This window comes from Vigna radiata, chromosome 2, assembly GCF_000741045.1.
Source record: "Vigna radiata var. radiata cultivar VC1973A chromosome 2, Vradiata_ver6, whole genome shotgun sequence".
In the NCBI taxonomy this organism is placed as follows: domain Eukaryota; kingdom Viridiplantae; phylum Streptophyta; class Magnoliopsida; order Fabales; family Fabaceae; genus Vigna; species Vigna radiata.
This window is the reverse complement of record NC_028352.1, coordinates 1,089,608-1,109,769: the sequence shown is the minus strand read 5'-3', so window position 1 is coordinate 1,109,769 and position 20,162 is coordinate 1,089,608. Positions and strand designations below refer to the sequence as shown.

The 20,162-nt window shown below is 30.7% G+C and overlaps 2 protein-coding genes across 2 annotated transcripts; both read left to right on the top strand.

The window, feature by feature from the left end:
* Positions 1-1,482: 1,482 nt before the first annotated feature.
* Positions 1,483-10,828, top strand: LOC106779198 (probable inactive purple acid phosphatase 27). Its single transcript, XM_014667267.2, has 14 exons — positions 1,483-1,620; positions 1,806-2,484; positions 2,656-2,743; positions 6,615-6,881; positions 6,959-7,067; positions 7,321-7,435; positions 7,942-8,074; positions 8,191-8,378; positions 8,533-8,719; positions 8,806-8,873; positions 8,973-9,063; positions 9,147-9,335; positions 9,489-9,569; positions 10,478-10,828. The coding sequence occupies exons 2-14, from the start codon at positions 2,120-2,122 to the stop codon at positions 10,529-10,531; spliced, it is 1,935 nt and encodes a 644-aa protein (XP_014522753.1). The 5' UTR covers positions 1,483-1,620; positions 1,806-2,119; the 3' UTR covers positions 10,532-10,828.
* Positions 10,829-17,146: 6,318 nt separating this feature from the next.
* LOC106779411 (protein JINGUBANG) lies at positions 17,147-18,788 on the top strand. Its single transcript, XM_014667511.2, has one exon. The coding sequence runs from the start codon at positions 17,147-17,149 to the stop codon at positions 18,362-18,364; it is 1,218 nt and encodes a 405-aa protein (XP_014522997.2). The 3' UTR covers positions 18,365-18,788.
* Positions 18,789-20,162: the final 1,374 nt, after the last annotated feature.

The window sequence follows — 20,162 nt, the reverse complement described above, 5'->3', positions numbered from 1 at the left end:
CAGAAGGGAAGTTTAACTTAAAAATAAAACTCTTGTAAGTAGTTCAAAAGCTTTAGCTGTTCTAAAGGCTCTTTATTTTCATCATTCTTCTAAAATGCCTAGGCAGTCTCTAATTGTAAGAAAATTATGCTTGAACATGTTGGAAAGATAATACAATATAATAGGTAAAAGTAAAATCTAGATGAGTTATTTCTTATACAAATAATATATGTAAAATAATAAAGTGCAATAAAAAAAAAACTAGCAAACACTATGAAAAAAATCGTGTAAAAAAATTTCCATACGAAAAAAAAACTCACAAATATAATAAACTTTCAATAATAATAAATAATTGATATATTATAAGGTGAATAACACAAAAATACTTCAATAGATACCTAACTAGATAAAACTTTAATATATGCTATATCTAATTAAACATCTTTTCCTAACTAGTTTTTTTTTTTCTATTTTTTAATTTCTTTTCATTAAAAACCAAACTTCATCAAAACCAATAATGTCTATTTCATACAAAAAATAATTTCATCATAATTAATGAAATTTTAACAAAAGGAACTTAATATAAGGTTGAGGAGATGCATAAAATATTATAAATTTGTTAATATATTTTAATTTTCTGAATATAAAAGAGAAAACTCATTTCAAAGATAAATTTATTAATTATTTTACTAATACCATGCTAAATTCATATTAGCTATACCAAATACTTTATTTATGACAAAAATGTGATAAATTCCCATTATCCATTAATGCTAATAAAGTGGCATTAGTTGGTTATTTTTTTCAGCAGAAGAGAAAGAAGTTATTTCTTCTTTCTTTCTAAAAAGTTTAGTTTGACTTTTCAATTCTGACAACAAGACTCCAACTGTATATTACAAGTATTTATGTTCACACAGCTTTGCTTCGGGCACTATGAAATTATAGGTTTTTACGCTTCTTTTTTAAGGTTTCAAACTCAATCATCAAACGTTGTTGCTTTCTTCTCTTCCATCTATCCAATTATTTATGCTAACCTCACTTACGTTCAAGCAAACTGTTCCGGTAATTGCAAGCTCAAAAATAGCTTAAATAAAAAAAGAAACACTACTTCAGAGCCAAACAGCACAACGTGAGATACCATCATAACTGATTAATACACATGAAAATGAATAAAATTAATTTAAAATCCTCACATGATTACAAATAAAATTAATTTAAAATATATAAATAAATTCAAATCTTATGAAATTGAATTAGATTTAAATTCTTGTTAACGGATATTCTTACCAAAAAAAAAAAACAAGCATCAACCGACGAATTAAAACTCTTGTATCCTCGACCGAACCACTACGTATTCTCGAACGAATCACCACGTTCTCTTTCCCACAGAGTATGGTATTAAATAAAGTATACATCGCAATCATCTAACTAATTAGCATGATTAATCAGATTAAGGAAGCAAACAGATTAGAAGATTTTCCTTATAAATATAAACATTTCTCGTTTATGAACACAACTCGTAAATTCTCACTCCCGCTTTATATTTCCCTCTTTCTCACCATCTTTCTTCATTTTCTCGATTCTCCAACCTTCCATTCAAATCGCGATAACCTCCATCACTTTTTGTTTAACATTGTTCGTGTAAGTGTATGCCAAATTTCAATTGTTTTTTTCACAGACACGTTTTTACGCATTTGTGTACATCTTGAAATTGATTTTCTTTGCTATGAGTATACGTATGCTGCCATCATGGTGCATTTTGGTTGTGTTCGTGAAAGATTTTCTTTGTTTAGTTTAGTTTTTGTGAAATGATCTTTGTGGTCCAGGTGAGAGGCTTTTGGAAGTGTATCTTGGAGAGTGGGAGCAATGCGTAGATGATGTGTTTGTGGAATTGCTTTATTAAGTGTTACTGTATTCAAGCAGTGCTGCAAGGATGGCTCTGCATTGAAACCCACACGCGCAGATCTTCCTCGTGAGTAAGCAGACAGAGAGAAGAGAAGAGAAGAGAAAACAGAACACATTTGGAAAACGAAAAGGGGTATTTTGGGAAAAGAAAAAAGGAAGTGTGAAAGGAGTGCATGTTATTTAAGAGAGGGAAAGTTGGGAAGATCTTATTTTCTTTCTTGGAAAGGAAAGCCTTATGCATAACTTGCAAATCTGTGTTTCTTCAATGGAGTTTTGTAATCGAATTATCCTCAAACATGTTTCCATTTTACTGGTTATTTTCCTTAGTTGTTCGACCTCTAAAACTGTCACTCCCTCGCTTCTGGACTTGGTGGTTACTAACACCACAGTCCTACACCGCAATTTCACTGCACTATCAGAATTCAGAATGATAAACAGACGAATTTTGAAAGATTGCTCTGCTTCAAATCCCTTCCTCAAAGTGAATGTCGACTCAAATTCCACTCTATCGGATGACGAGTTTGTGAGAGTTACAGTCACAGGGGTTTCCAATCCTTCAGACGGTGATTGGGTTGCCATGATCTCACCTTCAAATTCTGAGTAAGAATTCATTCATGTGATGAGTTATATATGAATAGATAATGATAATGGAGATGCAACCTTGCTCTTCATCATCTTCATCATCTTAATCATCATTATCTTACTATTATTTATTGCTCATACAAATTCTACAAATTCCAATAACAACAATTTGGTTTTGTTGATGCACAGTGTGAAATCTTGTGTGCTGAATGAGTTGTTCTATCTACAAACTGGTGATACGGCCAAACTTCCTCTGTTATGTCACTACCCTGTCAAGGTATGTTCATCAACACATGAACTTACTATTTTACTTTTCTTTCTCTATTTTCCTTTACATTATTTTAATGCTCCATTTTTGTCACAACCATTTTCTTTCATTAGAGGTCATTAATTTATTCTTCCACTATTTTCTGCTTGCTTAAAATATCCTATGAATAAAAACAAAATAAATAAACAAACAAGCATCGTGCATTCATTCAATGCTCATAGCGAGACTCATAAATGCCACACCTATTATTTGGGTAATACCAGTGAAAAAATTGCTCCTTTGGCAAATTAATACTTTGGTATTCCTTTTCAACTACCTTATTTTCAATCAGTCCTTGTGATTTCTGTATAGTTTAATAAAACACAGTTATGTCCTAAAAGATTCATTGTCGTTCATATTATTCCCTGTTTGATAAAAATTTCAATATATGTATATATTTTGAGTGATTAGATATTGGTGTATTTTCTTCACGAAATGTTATATTGTTAATAATTTTATATAAAAAATTATTTGTTATTTTTATAGTTATTCATGTTAAATATTGTTCAAGAAAATAACAATAAAAAATATCAAATAATTCATATAGATGGTTTGGCAGAATATCACATCAAGTATCACTTGACACAAAGGTAATTAGCATCATCAATAGAAAACAAATGAAAATAATAACATTATACTAGCTAAATATCCTTCTCTGAGTTTATTATTTAAAGACATGATAGAAAAAAAAATGTCAAAATTATATTCATAGATGAAATATTTTTTTGAAAAAACTTTCAATTCCAACTATTCATAATGTCAGTAAGCTGGCATTAACTATTTTTGCTGCCTTTGCCTCGTACCACAAATCATGCACAGGGACTTTGTTTCTTTTTGATATGTTTAGTTTGACTTTTTCCTAGTGACTAGTGGCAAATACTCAAACTCCAACTTGGTGGTATCTATGTTCACACTGGAAAAGTTCATGAATTTTTAATTCTTTTTAAAGTTTCATGTTAATTAATATTCAAGCTTTATAAGATTTTATTTTAATAAATATTTTTTTAGTTGGAAGTTAGACTATTTTTAAATGAAAAGTACATTTTATTATTATGATCCAAGAATTTAAAATTCAAAATATAAATTTTATATCATCATAATAAAAGTTGAAAAATCCTGCTTGCAAATTTTATATCATTCTTTATGTTTTTATGAATTCATATAAAAAAAATTATTTTGCCAAATTACTATTAAGACATATTTATCATTATGAAAGAATTTTATCATATTTACACATTAGTTTTTCATTTTCAAAATTTAGAATTTTATTTAGGACTTGTAATCTTAAATTTTATATTATATTAGCATATTTTAATAAAGAGATTTAAGTCACAAATGTTGTAAAATTTGGATCTTAAAATCTAGATGTTAAATTTATTATTCAGATACTAAATTAAAGATATTTTTTATATGGTGGATGATATTTTAACATCCTTCAAATAAAATATAAACAACAAATAAATTAATATTTTCTTTAATTTTTAAACTTATACCAGTATATACTATCGTATTATTAAAACGAGTGGTAAAGCGGTTTTTTTCTTCTTTTTTTTATGTATGAAAATATCATTTTTGTTTTTATGTTAGACGTTACATATCCAGTGATCCCAACAGTGTTCACGTGTATTCTTTTCAATGTTTGCCACTGCTTTTACACTATACATGAACATTACTTGGACGTTTCTTAAAGATTTCAATTCTGAAGTCATAACGTGGTTGCTTTGTAACATAATCTATCTATTAAATTATTTAGCCTACACAAATGAACCATTGGGAAAAGATGGTCTCAGAGAAACACGTATAAATGTTAAAATGGGTTTTGGTAATATTAATTAGTCAGTAATTAAGAAAATATTATATGATTAAATATTTTTTAAATATTTATTTATAAGTATATATATACAAACAAATTTTGCAAATTAAAATAAAAAAAATTATAAAAGAATTAAAAAAAAGTGACGGATCAACTGCTAGTTTGTCGGCAATTACAATTTATGATTCGTGTTTTTGGTGATGGACCAATCCAGTTCAACTCATTTTTGGCATGTCATAAACACCTCACATAAATATATTTTTTCTGATTTTAATTCTCAACCATTCATAATTTTTGAAGGTTTTATTAAAGTGAGAAAATTTAATTATCAATGTGGTCAGTGTAAATATTTTTATCCGTTGAATTAATTAAAACAATTATAGATATAATTTTTAAAGCAATTAGCATAAAAAATCAAGGATATTCTTTTTAGGTCCGAATCCATGCTAGTATATTGTTTCTTTCACACTTTCAGTACCACATCTTAATAAATAGTGATATCCAATCTTGTCTCTTGCTTAATAATCAGAAAATGTGTTTACACATTTACACCAAAACAGATAAAAGAAAAAAAATAAAAATGAACGTATCGATTTTATCCATGCGTCAAAATCAGATAGATTGATGTGAAAATAAATAATGTTTATATTCGATTCCTTCCGTGATGACTTTACACTCACATAAATATTGGAAAAAAAAATTCTCTTTGGATTAAATCTCAGAGGATTTGAAATTATCAAATTTAAGAAAACATGCATAAAAGTTACATAAAGATTCTTCTGTCAACAAAAATAAAATAAAATTGAGGTGTATTTATGTGCAAGTGGAACCAACCACGCATTCAGCCCACCAGAAAAAAAAATATATTTAAAATAAAATAAAAAGTTCAAGTATGTAAAATCTGTGAATGAAATGAAATCTCACCTTTAGTTATTTTAATTTAAATTATGTATGATTTAGTTTTTCTCTAACTCTTTTAGTTATCTATTTGTATATCAAATTATATAATAATACTTTTTTCTTTTTCATTTCTTTCTATCACATCATTAATTATATATCATTTCTAATCCTTTCTTTTTTCTCTATTTCTCTTGTCTGTTTTGAAATTTGTAATACAAGTAATATTTTTATTTTTAAAATTAAACTAGCTTGGCCTCTTTATCGGTTTTTGTCCGAAACCTTGTTGCTTCCCTAACCATATGAGTATTTATGATGGATTTTTTTATAAAATAATTTAAAGTTTATAAAAAAATTGTCAAAATTTGAAAACAATTTGAAGTATTTCATAATTTATAAGATCAGAATTTGGAAAGGAAAAATTACAAGATGTTACAATTGTGCTCTTTAGAAGGCAATGTTAAATAGACATGACACAATCTGTTATTGTTATTGCAAGCTAAAAATTAGTATTATCATTTTTTTTTTCACTCAGGATTTACGCATTTAGTTAATTTATTTAGTTTCAGGCAAGGAAGGAATAAAAGGCATATTCTTACTCGTAATTAGTTAATAATATATTATTCTTCTACCTGATTATCTTGTCTCCCTTGCAAGTGTTGTTAATAATTATAAACATGGATTCGTAGGTTTTCGCACATAAACATGTGAAATGCCTCCTTTTGTCACTGTCTGCAACCAAATTCTGACATAAATCTGTTCTTTTTTTTTTCTTTTTTCTTTTTTTTATTAATATTGTGATGTACGTTAATATGCTTTTGACGGATAGTTCAAAAGCAGAAAAAATGGACAATTGGACAATAATGAAAACAAGAAGATGAATACATGAATCATAGTAAATGAATTCCTTAATAATGCACAAGAAAGTTCTTACATTAATGATTAATACTCTGAAAATGGGGTTTGGACAATAATCTTGGGTATTACTTGAGTGTGTGTGTTCATCTAAGGGAGCCAAGGTGAGTTTCACCAATCTCAATTTTTCTTAAAAACGAACTAAAATGGAAATTAACAGATTTTGTAATTTATTAATCAATTCTGATATGTACAATCGGATTAACAAAAACGCAGGCACAGTACATGAAAAATGATCCAAACTACCTCAGTTGCAAAAACAAAGAATGCAAGAAATACCAAGATGGGAAATGCGTTATCTCAACGTGCAGTGGTTCAATACAATTTCATGTCATCAATATTAGAAGTGACATTGAGTTCGTGTTCTTCTCTGGTGGATTCCTGAAACCCTGCCTTGTAGGAAGGTCCACGCCCTTGAGTTTTGCTAATCCCAAGAGGCCACTCTATGGCCATTTATCAAGTATAGATTCAACTGGAGCATCAGTGAGTACCAATTAAGCTACTTTTTCTTCTTCAAATATTCTTTGTCGTTTATTCTGAAATGTGATTTGGAGCTGCAGATGAGATTGACATGGGTTAGTGGAGACGAGGAGCCTCAGCAAATCCAATATGCAAATGGAAAAGCAGTTACTTCAACAGTCACTACATTCTCACAAGCTGATATGTGTAGTGAGTGATAGCTTTACTTTATTTTCCTCACTCATAAATAAGTATGCACTTTATGTATTTGACATAATTCTCAATCATAGTTTGCTAATAAATAATTATGAGCGATGTCTTATGAATCCGTAAATATGCTTCTGTATTTAGTTTAAAATGAAGCATTACCATTAATTAAGTGAACTAGTGTTTTTATAAAACATTTGTAATCGGTTTAGAATGATTTTGCCCATTATTGTTGGTTTCCATTTGAAATTGACAGGTTCAGCGCTGCCCAGTCCTGCTAAGGACTTCGGATGGCATGATCCGGGATACATTCATTCAGCACTTATGACAGGACTAAATCCTTCAAGCCCATTTTCCTACAAATATGGAAGGTATTAACTTTATGGGATAAATTGAAGATATAGTTTGATAAAGTATCTCTTTAGCCATCTAGACGCATTAATAATACTATCCGAAGTTGATTTTAAACTGAATGTCTGTCAAATAAAAGAACCTGACTCGCAGGCAACTTAAGGTATGTTTAGACCACCATTAGAGTCCTTTTAAAAGTAGTACATTCAGAGTCCCAAAAATATAAAGAGTATTTTCAGAAACTTTGTTTAAAGCATTTCTCCAAACCAGTACTAAGTGATTCAACAACCACTCAAATCTCAATGATATCCTCCACAATTGTAAATCTCTTTCACAATGTGTGTAGGGTCCTTTGCATAATAGACCCTAAGTAAATTTGACTCAGCCTAAAATATTAAATAAATAGACATGCGAATCTTTCTCACTTAAATGTCGTTCAACGAAGCTATTCTAATTCGCACTTGAACCTTAAGAATTGAGATTTAACCCATTAAAAAAACTAATTTCCCTCCTTCTTATGGTCCAGTGACTCGGTTGGTTGGAGTAAAGAAATTCAGTTTTCAACTCCACCAGCTGGAGGATCGGATGAGGTCAGATTCATTGCATTTGGTGATATGGGCAAAACTCCTCTCGATGCTTCCAAAGAACACTACATTCAGGTAGAACTGCTACTTCAAACATTTTATCATTTAGATTTTATATGTTATGCATATGATATGCGCACTAAGTAAGGATTTGGCTACTGGGGACATCTCCTGTATTGTTTTTCAAACAGCCCGGAGCTCTTTCAGTGATTAAAGCTATAGCCAAAGACGTAAATTCCAAAAAAGTAAATTCAGTGTTTCACATCGGAGACATAAGCTATGCGACAGGTTTTCTAGCAGAATGGGATTTCTTCCTTCACCTTATCAACCCAGTAGCTTCCAGGCTTTCTTATATGACAGCAATAGGGAATCATGAGAGGTATTTCATTCATATTAAGACAATTCTGTCCAGCGAACGTTTTCCTGTAGTATACCTTACTTAAAGAGTTTATACAAAAGTTCCCACAAAATCATTACTCAATTTCCTGTACAAATTATTGAGTATCATTTCTAAACACTTTGTTTTCACTCAGGGATTACGTAGATTCTGGTTCAGTATATATTACTCCTGACTCTGGTGGGGAATGTGGAGTACCGTATGAAACATATTTCCCAATGCCAACTTCAGCAAAGGATAAGCCTTGGTACTCTATAGAACAAGGAAGTGTTCATTTCACAGTAATATCAACTGAGCATGATTGGTCAGAAAATTCTGAGCAGGTAAAATGAGGGAACCCACTATTATGTTTTTTTTATCTTTAGTTCGATTGAATGGTTACATAATATGTGTATCTTCCCCGTTGCAGTATGCGTGGATGCAAAAGGACATGGCATCGGTTAATCGACAGAAAACTCCTTGGCTAATCTTCATGGGGTAAGTGAGTTATGCACATTTTTAAAGAATTGCTTGCCCCAAATTCACATCATTGGATCTATCTATGAAGCATATTATGCATGACACTTTAACGTGCAGACATAGACCGATGTACACTTCTCACCAGGGATTGTTATCGTCTGAAAACAAATTTAATGAAGCTGTGGAGCCATTGCTATTTCAAAATAAGGTTAGAAAATCAAGCTTCTTAGATCTTGTATACAGTTCATTGACATGTTTGTGGTAAGTGACGGTAATGTGAAAACGAAATAGGTTGACTTGGCTCTTTTCGGCCATGTACATAATTATGAGAGAACTTGTTCCGTGTTTCAACATAAATGTAAAGCCATGCCTACAAAAGATAAAAATGGAATGGATACATATGATGGCCGAAATTACAGTGCTCCAGTGCAAGTTGTCATTGGCATGGCTGGCTTCACCTTGGACAACTTTTCAAGCAATGTAATTATCTTTTCTTTTCTTCTCTTCTCAATCCTCCACACTTCACATATTTTCTCTCTGTGCAAGAAAATTACATAATATAATTTTTTAAAATGTACATCTGATTACAATTTTTTACTAAGAAATCACATTTTTATTTTCTTACATATATAGGTTGAGAGCTGGAGCCTGAAAAGGATTTCCGAATTTGGTTATCTAAGAGCACATGCTACAAGGAAGGACTTAAGCCTAGAGGTTAGTGCTTACTCTCTTGTATTCTACTCTCACTGGCTTCCATAGTCACAGGAAATAAACAGAGTTTATTTGTTTTTTAACCCATTCATTTTTCATCTGTTTCTATATTTCTATATATTGATAAAGGATTAATTTGTGGATTTCTTTCTGTGCACTCTGTTTCTTTAGAAAAGATCCAAAAGGAAAAAGAAAGAAGAAATAGGCATCTGTTTAAGCAATAAACAATCACAGAACAAGAACAAAAAGAATAGTCACATGATGTCTAAATTATTTCTCCCATTGGCAAATTGCAACAATAATACGTAGTTCTACAATTTACTTTTTAAGACTATCCAACTCAGTAACGTTTCTTGCATGCCAGACTTTTATGTGGGCATCAACCTATCTACATATAAGTATAAAGATGAATGATTTCCTCTTTCAGAACAAAAAATTAATGTGGCACCCATTATATTTCTCCATCATCTTCCAAATTTTTGAAAAAGAAAAATAGATTCAATAGGTCTTAAACTATACAACAGAGTCCATTTTATACAGCGAATGGCAATATATATATTCTAAAAAATCGTATTATAATAAAATATTTCTAAAATTATAATTAAATAAATAAATGGATAAAAAATTTAAATAAAAATCTCAAGAGATCATGATACTATAAAATATCATAAGATAACATCTTTCTATCGTAAATTTTTACTTTTGCCAAACATGCTCCAGTAAGCATGAAAGCATCTTGACTTTAAAGCTGCGAGTGAAGTGAAATTACCATTCTTTGTTTGATATTATTTTCAGTTCTGATTTGATGTCTTTAAAATGACTTCATAGCTCTAAACTTTTTATTTTATTTTAAGCGTTGGAAGAAACATATTATATTCAAAATACATTGACTCTTATCTACTTCATTGTAGTTTGTCGTCTCAAATACAAAAGAAGTTATGGACAGTTTCCACATTACAAAGTGACTGCTCATTCAAGAAAGAGAGCATACGTAAGTGAAGGCTATATTATAGATAGACACCACACAGATAGAAACAACATCATATGTTAGTGAAAGACAAAGGAGATATGGACGTAGGAACAAATTTTCACTCTTTATAATGTATATAACTGTAATTTTACACAAATTATATACAAGATAGGGTGTAATAGTAAGTTCCAACAATCATTGTAAGCATTACATACTATCAAATCATGTAGTAAAACGGGTATTATATGATCATAGTTCATAATGAAAAGTGCAAGCATGCATGTTCAAACTCGCTTTTGTTGTTTCTTCCTGGCTGATAATTAGCATTAAGCAATGCTAGGAGTACTTTTAGGAAGTACATCAATAAGCTATCGTGGAATTCATCATTGATCTTGCAAAGAAGTGTGAACTTTTTATATGAAAAATTCTCAAAGGGGAAGTATACAATTAAGCAAGAAGTAATCACACTAAAAAACACTTAAAGTCTAATAATCTTCATTCAATACGAATTGACTTTGTTTTTGTCACTAATTTGAATTGACTTGATTCAATAGAGTGTTTCTTCACATTTTTCTCTGCATTCCCACATTCCAAAAATAACTTTTTTTCAAAGGATTTCAAAACTCATTAAAGCATTTGAAAAATCCTTTAACGAATTTCAAAATAAAGAAACAGATATAGGATTTTTTGAAATATAGAGTAGTTTTGGAATTTTTAAAAAATGTGGAGTGAAAGGAAAAGTGTAGGGTGCAAGAAGAAACACTTGATTTAGTAACTTGATATTTTTATGATTCCTTTGGGCCACAAAATTTTTGTCCAAAGCATTATTTTTTTCTTTGTACAGTACCACCAAAACACACCCCTGGGGATCAAGAAAGAAATCGAAACAGATATTACACTTTCCCCTGTTGGTAATGATTTATAGACTCGAATATTACATCTGCACATAGAACTTTTTTTGACGTCGTCACTCGTACTTGGGCTTGGAATCAATTTGACCCAAAAGTCATTCTAATTTTTTTTTTCCATTCAAGAGAAGTTATTTATTTATTTATTTATTTTGTATAATTAAAAAAATTGATCAAGTAAGTAATTATTTGTTCAAAATAAACCCCTTCATTGACAAAAAAACAGAGCTAAATTAATTAAACCATTTTATACGAACCCCTATCATTAATTCATTCATTCCTCAAAACCAGAAAGTGAGGTGTGAAACCACTATGACATAACCATGTCTTTTATGAACATAGAATAGAGAGATAAGAGAAAACTAAATATTATTTTTTTAATGACAATGTGATGTGATCAAAAGCTGGCTTATGATTCCAGCCATCATCCAAATGCAATTGCTTTTTTCTTCACAGTTGGGGGTTGTTTACTCAACTAGCAAGGTGAAGATGAGTAGGAAATAAAATTGCTTTTACTTTCCGCACCTCCTTTATTGGGGACCCCTTCTCCAATTTGGGCCAGTGGTCCTTATTTACTAGGTTCTGTCAATCAATTTCCTCCATTCTAAGATTATTTTACGTCTTCCCAACTTCAACTTCCAAATTGATGGTCTTAATTAGTCCTTTTTTAAAAGGCATAATCACGTGTATATGGATTCAAATCTCTTTATCTATCATAGATTTTTGGAAAATGATATTTTAACTCTATTTTTTCACACCATTTTGATACTGCACACATGTCAAAATGTGATTGGACGATTTCAATTTAAAAAAACAAACTTTGGTTTTTCTTTTTCAAATATACTCCTGCCTCAACTTTTTTAATTTGAAATCGTCCAATTATATTTTGACACGTGTGCAGTGTCAAAATGATGTCAAAAAATAGTGTTAAAATATCATTTTCCTATATTTTTTCTTATGTGCGGATGTACTTCAGAGGCAATTTCTACTGATGGAAGACAACATTAATTCTATAAAAGAATTTTAACCTTGTTTGTATTACTTATGTGTGTTCTCTTGTTTCTTTAAGACAATATTTGATTAGTTAATGCAATGCTTGTAGCCGACCAACTTCAATTGAATTGATCTATGTAAGAGCCTGCGTGGTCCTGTGAATGAAACAATAAAATAGAAGCAAAAGAAAAGAAGTTAGCACCAATCTCATTATCTCTCTCACAGATGCAATTCACATTAGTTTATAAGAACGACAAAATCAAGTTTGTTGAGTTGATGTGATTCATGTGAGCTAACAATAACATAAATTTTTGCTTTCTACCAAATCACATAAACTATGCTGCACTTTCCAACTTTTTTCTGACACTTTTTTGCAAAATTAGTTTACTTTAATGTTACTGCTCCTCCAGGTGGCTATCACTCAACAGTTCATTAAATTCAAAACTAGATTTCCAAGGTATAAACCAGTAATGTTGTGCCATATATCAGAAGCAAACATTTCCTATGTTGGATAAAGCAGATATTCACGATTTCGAGAAGGAATGTCCAAATGCATCTCCTATCACACTGAACCATTATTTAAATATCGGAATCTAAATCATATCAGTTGTTTGGAACTTCCTCAAATGTAAATTGTTATTAATCACTGAGTGCAAGTAGCTCAATCAGATTACACTATCAGAACATAACATGTTACTTTACATAAAGATACTAGGTTTGTTAGGTTTATCGTGAAGGTTCACTGGAAAAATACAACACCAATGAAATCTGAGTCTAATTGTTAGAAGATAAGGTCAAATTATAATATATAAGTGAGGTGCAAATCTCACATTGCAAGTTGGTTTTTAAAATCGGTTTTATGAGGTTGAGTTAGGCTTAAGTCATCTTCTAACATAGTATTGGAGTCATCGTTAAAAAGCTTATCCTAACGATATATTCATTTCTTGGACATTTCTATTCTACCTGTTGTCGGGCTCCTATTGGACTATCTAATTTCTACTATCACTCACGAAATGTCTATCACCCACTTTCTAACACTAATCATATAAGAAATTAACACCACTCCTTATCAAAAACTTTGATAATAGGTTTTCACATTTATATAATGTTCCTTTTTTCGTTTTTACTCAACTTGGAACTTAGACTCTTAGAATTCTAACCAGATATAGTTCATCTTAATTAAAACTTTTTATGATATTTGTTCTTAAACCTTTGGTTGCACAAACCTTGCAATAAGCTTAAATTGTAAGTATTGAGAGGAGAACACAAAAAGCTAGCTATTGGAACTTCCTTTAAGTCACAAGTCATAGAGTGTGACAATGATAGCTTCTGCAACTACAAAGCTATCAAAAGCATGGTTGACACCTCATGCACTGAGAGAACTGAGTTTAATTCTTCAGCATATTTATTCTTCCTAGCTAAAATACCAAACCAGCTCACCAAACTCACCTACTGCACAAACTTAAGCCGTATTGCTTCTAATTATTCTATCAACCACGCATTAAGAATAAGTAATTAATTAAGTATGATGAAACAATGAATGAACAATCAAATTTCATAGAAAATCAGTTTATATTATTGTTTAAAGTGGTTGAGTGACTGTAACAAAATTTTGTCAATATGCATATAAATTTTGTTTATATTAAAACTTGCATCTTTAAGGAGAATTCAGGGATAAGTTTGTGAACCTCTCAAATTAATATAAGAATTCTGCATTTAATATTTTTCACTCGTATAATCAAACTTACAAAATAAACTAATAATATTTTAATTCAAAACCTTAAGGGGTTGGTCTTTTATTATAAGGTGTTCAACTTTTTTGTCTCTAATTTTGATAAATATGTCAACTAATTTTATCACTTATTTTTTATTAAATTGCAATCCAACAATTACTTTCAAATTAAATTAATTATAATTTTCTTTTGGTGTTGGATGACTTATAGTAAATTGTATGAATACCTCACTCACTTCTTTACCTAAAACAATATTACAAACTAGGTTTTCCTTTATCAGTCATCCATTAACAGCATATACAGTCACCATAATTTAATAGAAATAAGAAACTTTTCTTTAAACTTTTCAAGATTTTTAGATACTTTTTACTGAAATTTCTCCCCCATTTATTGGGAATCACAATGTTCTCTTGTAAAAAGACAAACGTGGTAATGATGGAAGATTAAACTAGTGGTTACATGTGTTTGCAGCCGACCACTTTCAATCAATTCTTTGTTTATTACTCTTTCAAAACATTAAAATACACAAAAAAAAAAATATGCACACAAAGTAAGCAGATTTTATACTGATAGCTGCTGCAAAATAACATGAACTATTATAAATTTGATAATCTTTATTGTTTATAAGTTCTATCTATTATAATTTTGTTATTGATTCATAGCTACTGTGCATAAAAAATAGAGGAAGAAAATATATTCATGGAGATAAAAGTTGATAAATTTGCATGTTTTCTCTTTCTTTCATGTTCTCTGTCATGAATTAATAAATAAGCATATATATATATATATATATATATATATATATATATATATATATATATATATATATATATATATATAGGTATGATTTAGTTATGTTGACAAGATTCCTGTGAGCTAACAACAACAAAAGTGCTGCTCTCTACCAATCACATTAACCATCTTTCTACCCCTTTCAAATAGCAGAAATAGTAATTTAAGACATTAATCTTTTACATTAATTTGATCCTATCATTCTTTATTTTTATTTTTTTAAGTAAAAAAATAGTAAAAAATCATTTTTTTATAATTATTTTATCTTTATATAATGTGTGTAAATGTGTATTATTATAGTATTACTCTTCAAATAAATATTTGTTCATATACATTTGTTTTCCCTGCAGTTTAATTATTTTGCTCCTGACTGGATGCAAATATTTAAAAGAGTCTCAAATTCAAATTTTATACTTTTCAAGAAGGCAAAATTCAAAATATGATCCCACTACTAAATTCAATTTGTTATCATAGTGTAATATATATATATATATATATATATATATATATATATATATATATATATATATATATATATATATATATGTTGAAACACTTTAGTAATAACAAATATCATCTACTTTATATGTTTAACTAAGATTTTGAATTTTGACTTTGTGGAAAAAAGAGAAATCTAATTAGAAAACAAGACTAATGTAATTAGAAAACAGGATTTCCGCCAGTCAATTTTTTTTTTTATATAGAAATTATTGATAAAATTAATAAATATTTCATAGTTACAAAAAATAATAGTATAAAAAATTCAATTTTCTTAATAATAGTTAAGAAATCAAAAGTACAACCTATTTTAAGGGAAAAAAGAGTAAGTTTTATTTAAAAGTATAAGTTTTTATATTATTTATAACTTCTAATATATATTATTTAATTGTTATTCTTTCTGAGTAACGGTGAACAAAACCATATAAATTTTACAGGAAAAGTTTAAGAATTTAATTAGAAAAAACGGTTGTATGATTACATAGTCAGTCAATATATTACGTTATTACAAAATTTTAATTTTTTATATATTAAAAGTATTTTACAATCTGAATTTAAAATTTATATTTGAGATCATTTTAATTAAGACTGCAAATACTTTTACAAATTGTAATATGTCAAAATTTTGAGAAATTTTTTGGAAAAGAAGAAATTTATAATATTTTCAAAATACGAAATTAGGAAGGTATTTTTTTCACGTTAGTTCATCATTCAATAGACAACATTCATAGAAATCCAAAATAATAGTTTTTTAAAACGTTTTTTGGTCAATTTTCTACAAAAACATTTTCATATAAAAGTGGAAAACTAAATTTATAAATTTAAAGTAGAAAGTTTTCTAAAAACATTATGTTAGTCTTATTTTATTATCTAACGTGGTAATAAATTAAACACTTTAATAAAAATAACTCATTATTCTTTCATTTCTATATATAAAAAAACCATTAAAAAGTTTTTTAAATATTATAATGAAATAGTTTTAATTTTTTTGATCAATTGAAATTCCTTTAACTAACATTCTACGAGGCTAAAACTACCCAATTAATATATTAAAGAAATCTAATTTACAAAACTAAAATATAAGTAACTAATAATAATATGGTATATTTATGGTATTTGAAAGACTTAAATACAATTACAGCCTAAAACACTTAAATCCCACAATTATGATGCATCAAATCACACATCAAAATGCAATTACATCAGATAATTATAAAAATAAAAATAAAAACTCAACCAATTTTGAGAACAGAAAACAGGGTGTAGAAATGGAAAACCTGAGCTGAAGAGATAGCAAAATGCTTAATAAGAAAGAAAGAGCCTTTTGAGGTTTTCCACATGGCAGACTGTAATTGGTGAAATAAAAAAATTGCAGAAAAAAAGGAGTAACAGCTCAAAAACATGCAACATCTCATTACAAAAGGGCCATGTTGCATCAGTTTCTTAGTCAATGTAGCCGTTAACACAACACAACACAATTATTAACCTCAAACCTTAACAAAACATTTCCCTTGTCAACAAGGAACCACTCTCTGTCTCTCTCTGTTTCTCTCTGTTTCTCTCTCTCTCTCTTTCATTCTTTCTATAATTCCTCTGTTTTGTTTTCATCACAACGCTCCTTCTCTGTCAGCCGTTATATTTGCTGCAATGAATACGCTCCTTCTCCAAACTCATCTTTCCGCTCCAATGAATTCAAAATCCAAACTTTGGACAAACCCAACTTCAACATCAACCAGCTGTAGCAGTAGCAGCAGCAGCATCAGCAGCGAGAACGATGACAGCCCCTTTTGTTCCCAACGCATACCCATCGTTGTTTCTGCCTTCTTCAATTCTCACCGATCACTCGCTGTTCTCTCCGGACACGTGGGTTCCGTTTCGTGCTTGGCCCTGTGCGGTGAGTTCATCCTGAGTGCCTCTCAGGGTAAGGATATCATAGTCTGGCAGCAACCGGACTTGAGGGTCTTTGCAAAGTTCGGACAAGGAGAGGGATCGGTGAAAGCACTTGCAACGGTTGGCAACAAGGTTTTCACCGCACATCAAGATAGCAGGATCAGAGTTTGGAAGGTGTCAAGAAGCTCGGAGAACGTGTTCAAGCTTGTCGATTCTCTTCCCACGACCAAGGACTATCTGGGAAAGTTCATGAAGCAGAGCAACTATGTCCAAACCCGGAGGCACCACAAACGTTTGTGGATTGAGCATGCAGATAGCATTTCTTGCTTGACGGTTTATAACGGGTTGATTTATTCTGGTTCGTGGGATAAGACTCTGAAGGTGTGGAAGCTCTCGGATTTGAAGTGTTTGGAGTCGATTAAGGCTCATGATGATGCAATCAATGGGCTGGTGGCGTGTAAAGGGGTGGTGTATTCTGCTTCTGCTGATGGAAAGATTAAAGCTTGGGGGAGAAAAGAGGGGAAGGGGGAGCATTGCTTGAAGGGGGTTTTGGAGGGTCATAAGGATGTTTCGTTCAATGCTATTGTTGTTTCTGAGGATGGGAAATGGGTTTATGGAGGAGGATCCGATGGGTTTGTGATGGGGTGGGAGGGGAGTGGAGGTTCTGAGAGTTGGAAGCTGGTTTCTGAAACCAAGGCACATGAGATGGCTGTGTTGTGCATGTGTCTGATGGGGGAGTTTTTGTGCAGTGGATCAGCAGATAAAAGCATAGGGATTTGGAGAAGAGAGGCTTTTGGCAAGCTTTGTAAAGTTGGTGTCATAAATGGCCATGAAGGGCCTGTGAAGTGTTTGCAAGCTTCATCATCTAGTAGGATTGGTGGTGGTTTTTTATTGTACAGCGGAAGCCTTGACAAAAGTGTGAGAGTTTGGTGGGTTCCAAGGTATAATGATGCAGAGGTAGAGGACAATAGGTCTACACAATTTGGCACAGAGAATAAGTTCGTGCTAGCATAAAGCAACATGAGTGATGAAGCACACGATCTATTTTAACAGTGTCAGAAGTGCTTCCTTCTTGATTCATTTTCTCCTTTGAATTTGATTTAGGTTGCAGATAGACTGAAATGAAAGAGTTACTTTAGACTAAAGCAGCTAAGAGAAGGGGAACACTGAAGATTTTGTTTGGTTCTTGGAGTTGCTGTTTTGCTTTTCGGTTTGCCATTGGTGTCAATTTCATATATTTTTTCTGAGCTGATTGTAGAACATTAGGGTGGTTTAGTTTTTATTGTTTTGTTGGTGAAGAAATGAGGGGGACATAGCAGAGTGGTGTGGTTATAGTTTTCTTTCTTTTCTTAAATTTTACCTTTATATTTGTATACAATTGTAACTATGCCTACAAAGGATTCAATCAATGGAAATAAATTATGTTCTTTTGTTAGTAGCATGATGAATGCTGCATCATCCATTCGAAGCTCTAAATAGACATAACTTTTTTATTAGTAATTAGCTCTAGGAAAAGGACAGCAGAACATTGCACTTTGTTACAATGATGCGCACCTTAAAGAGATTAATGCCTCCAAATATCTTATGAGCTCTTCAGCAGCCAATACAAATACAACCACCACCACCAAACAAACAACTGTGGATTAAGAATGGAAAAGGAAAAAGATTCTCGGGACAAACAATTATGTTGTTTGAGTCAAGGAATCATATCTCAGGATCCATGATATCTGAATCAGATTACTCATTTTGCTTCTTATTTTGTTGGTGGAGGCAAATGAGATCAGAACAAGAATATGGTGCAGAGAATTATACTACTTTTTTACCTTTCAATACTTACTTATTTCAAAATTTATTTTAGCTTACATCATTTAAAATTATAGAAACTAAAAGACATTCCTAAATGTATGTGTTAAAACTACTGTTGGAACTAAAATATATCGATTGTGTGAAATAGTAGGAGACGAGTGGTTAAAAGTATCTATATCTGATTTTCTGTTTGTAGATCATGATCAGTATTCAAAACAACTACCTGATAAAAAATAATGCTTCTTAAACGAGTGATATTCATTCATGGAAACCAGCAACTGGCATAAATAAGAAAAGGGGTAAACGAGGATGAAATGAAAAACCAATAGCAGTCTTGAAATAAACTATTTGTAGTTTTCTGACTCTTTGAAATATAGACACGCAAATTACTCAGATGGTTTATTTTTCAATGGTAATAATACTAGTATAAGTTCCTAGATACTACAAAATATTCCACAATTTCGTTTGAACAGAAGTAATCGAAGTTTGATATTCTGAAGACATTGACTTTAACTAGAGAGAGGTCCTTTGTGCCTAATTTAGAGTGTCCTTTATGCTCTTCCACCGTCCATTTGGTACAAAGAAAGTAAAAGCAGCGATATGTATCTGGTTGGACCACGAAAAATCTTAAAACCAGGCTATTCATTGCTTTAAATTGTCTAAAAAGCCACCATTCACTAGTCAGCAAGCCAGACAACCTAATTTCTCTCTCCTGAAGCAATATTTAGTTGGCTGGGTTAGGATCAGCCATAAAAAGCAGTATATTTTATCCATGTACAAGAGAGGAATACCCATATGATGTTTTCTATGCTTAATATATTCAAAAGATGTTTCCTCTAATTTGTACCAACAACCTTTGCTTTTTAAGGATTAGGAAGAAGCAAGTCTGCGAGCCATGTGAAAGAAATGAAGCAATCAATTGAAGCAACGAGTATAAAACTTGAAAGTAATACAGGCGCAGCCAACCTGCGGACAAATTTTGAAGTCATTCATTTAAAAATATCTA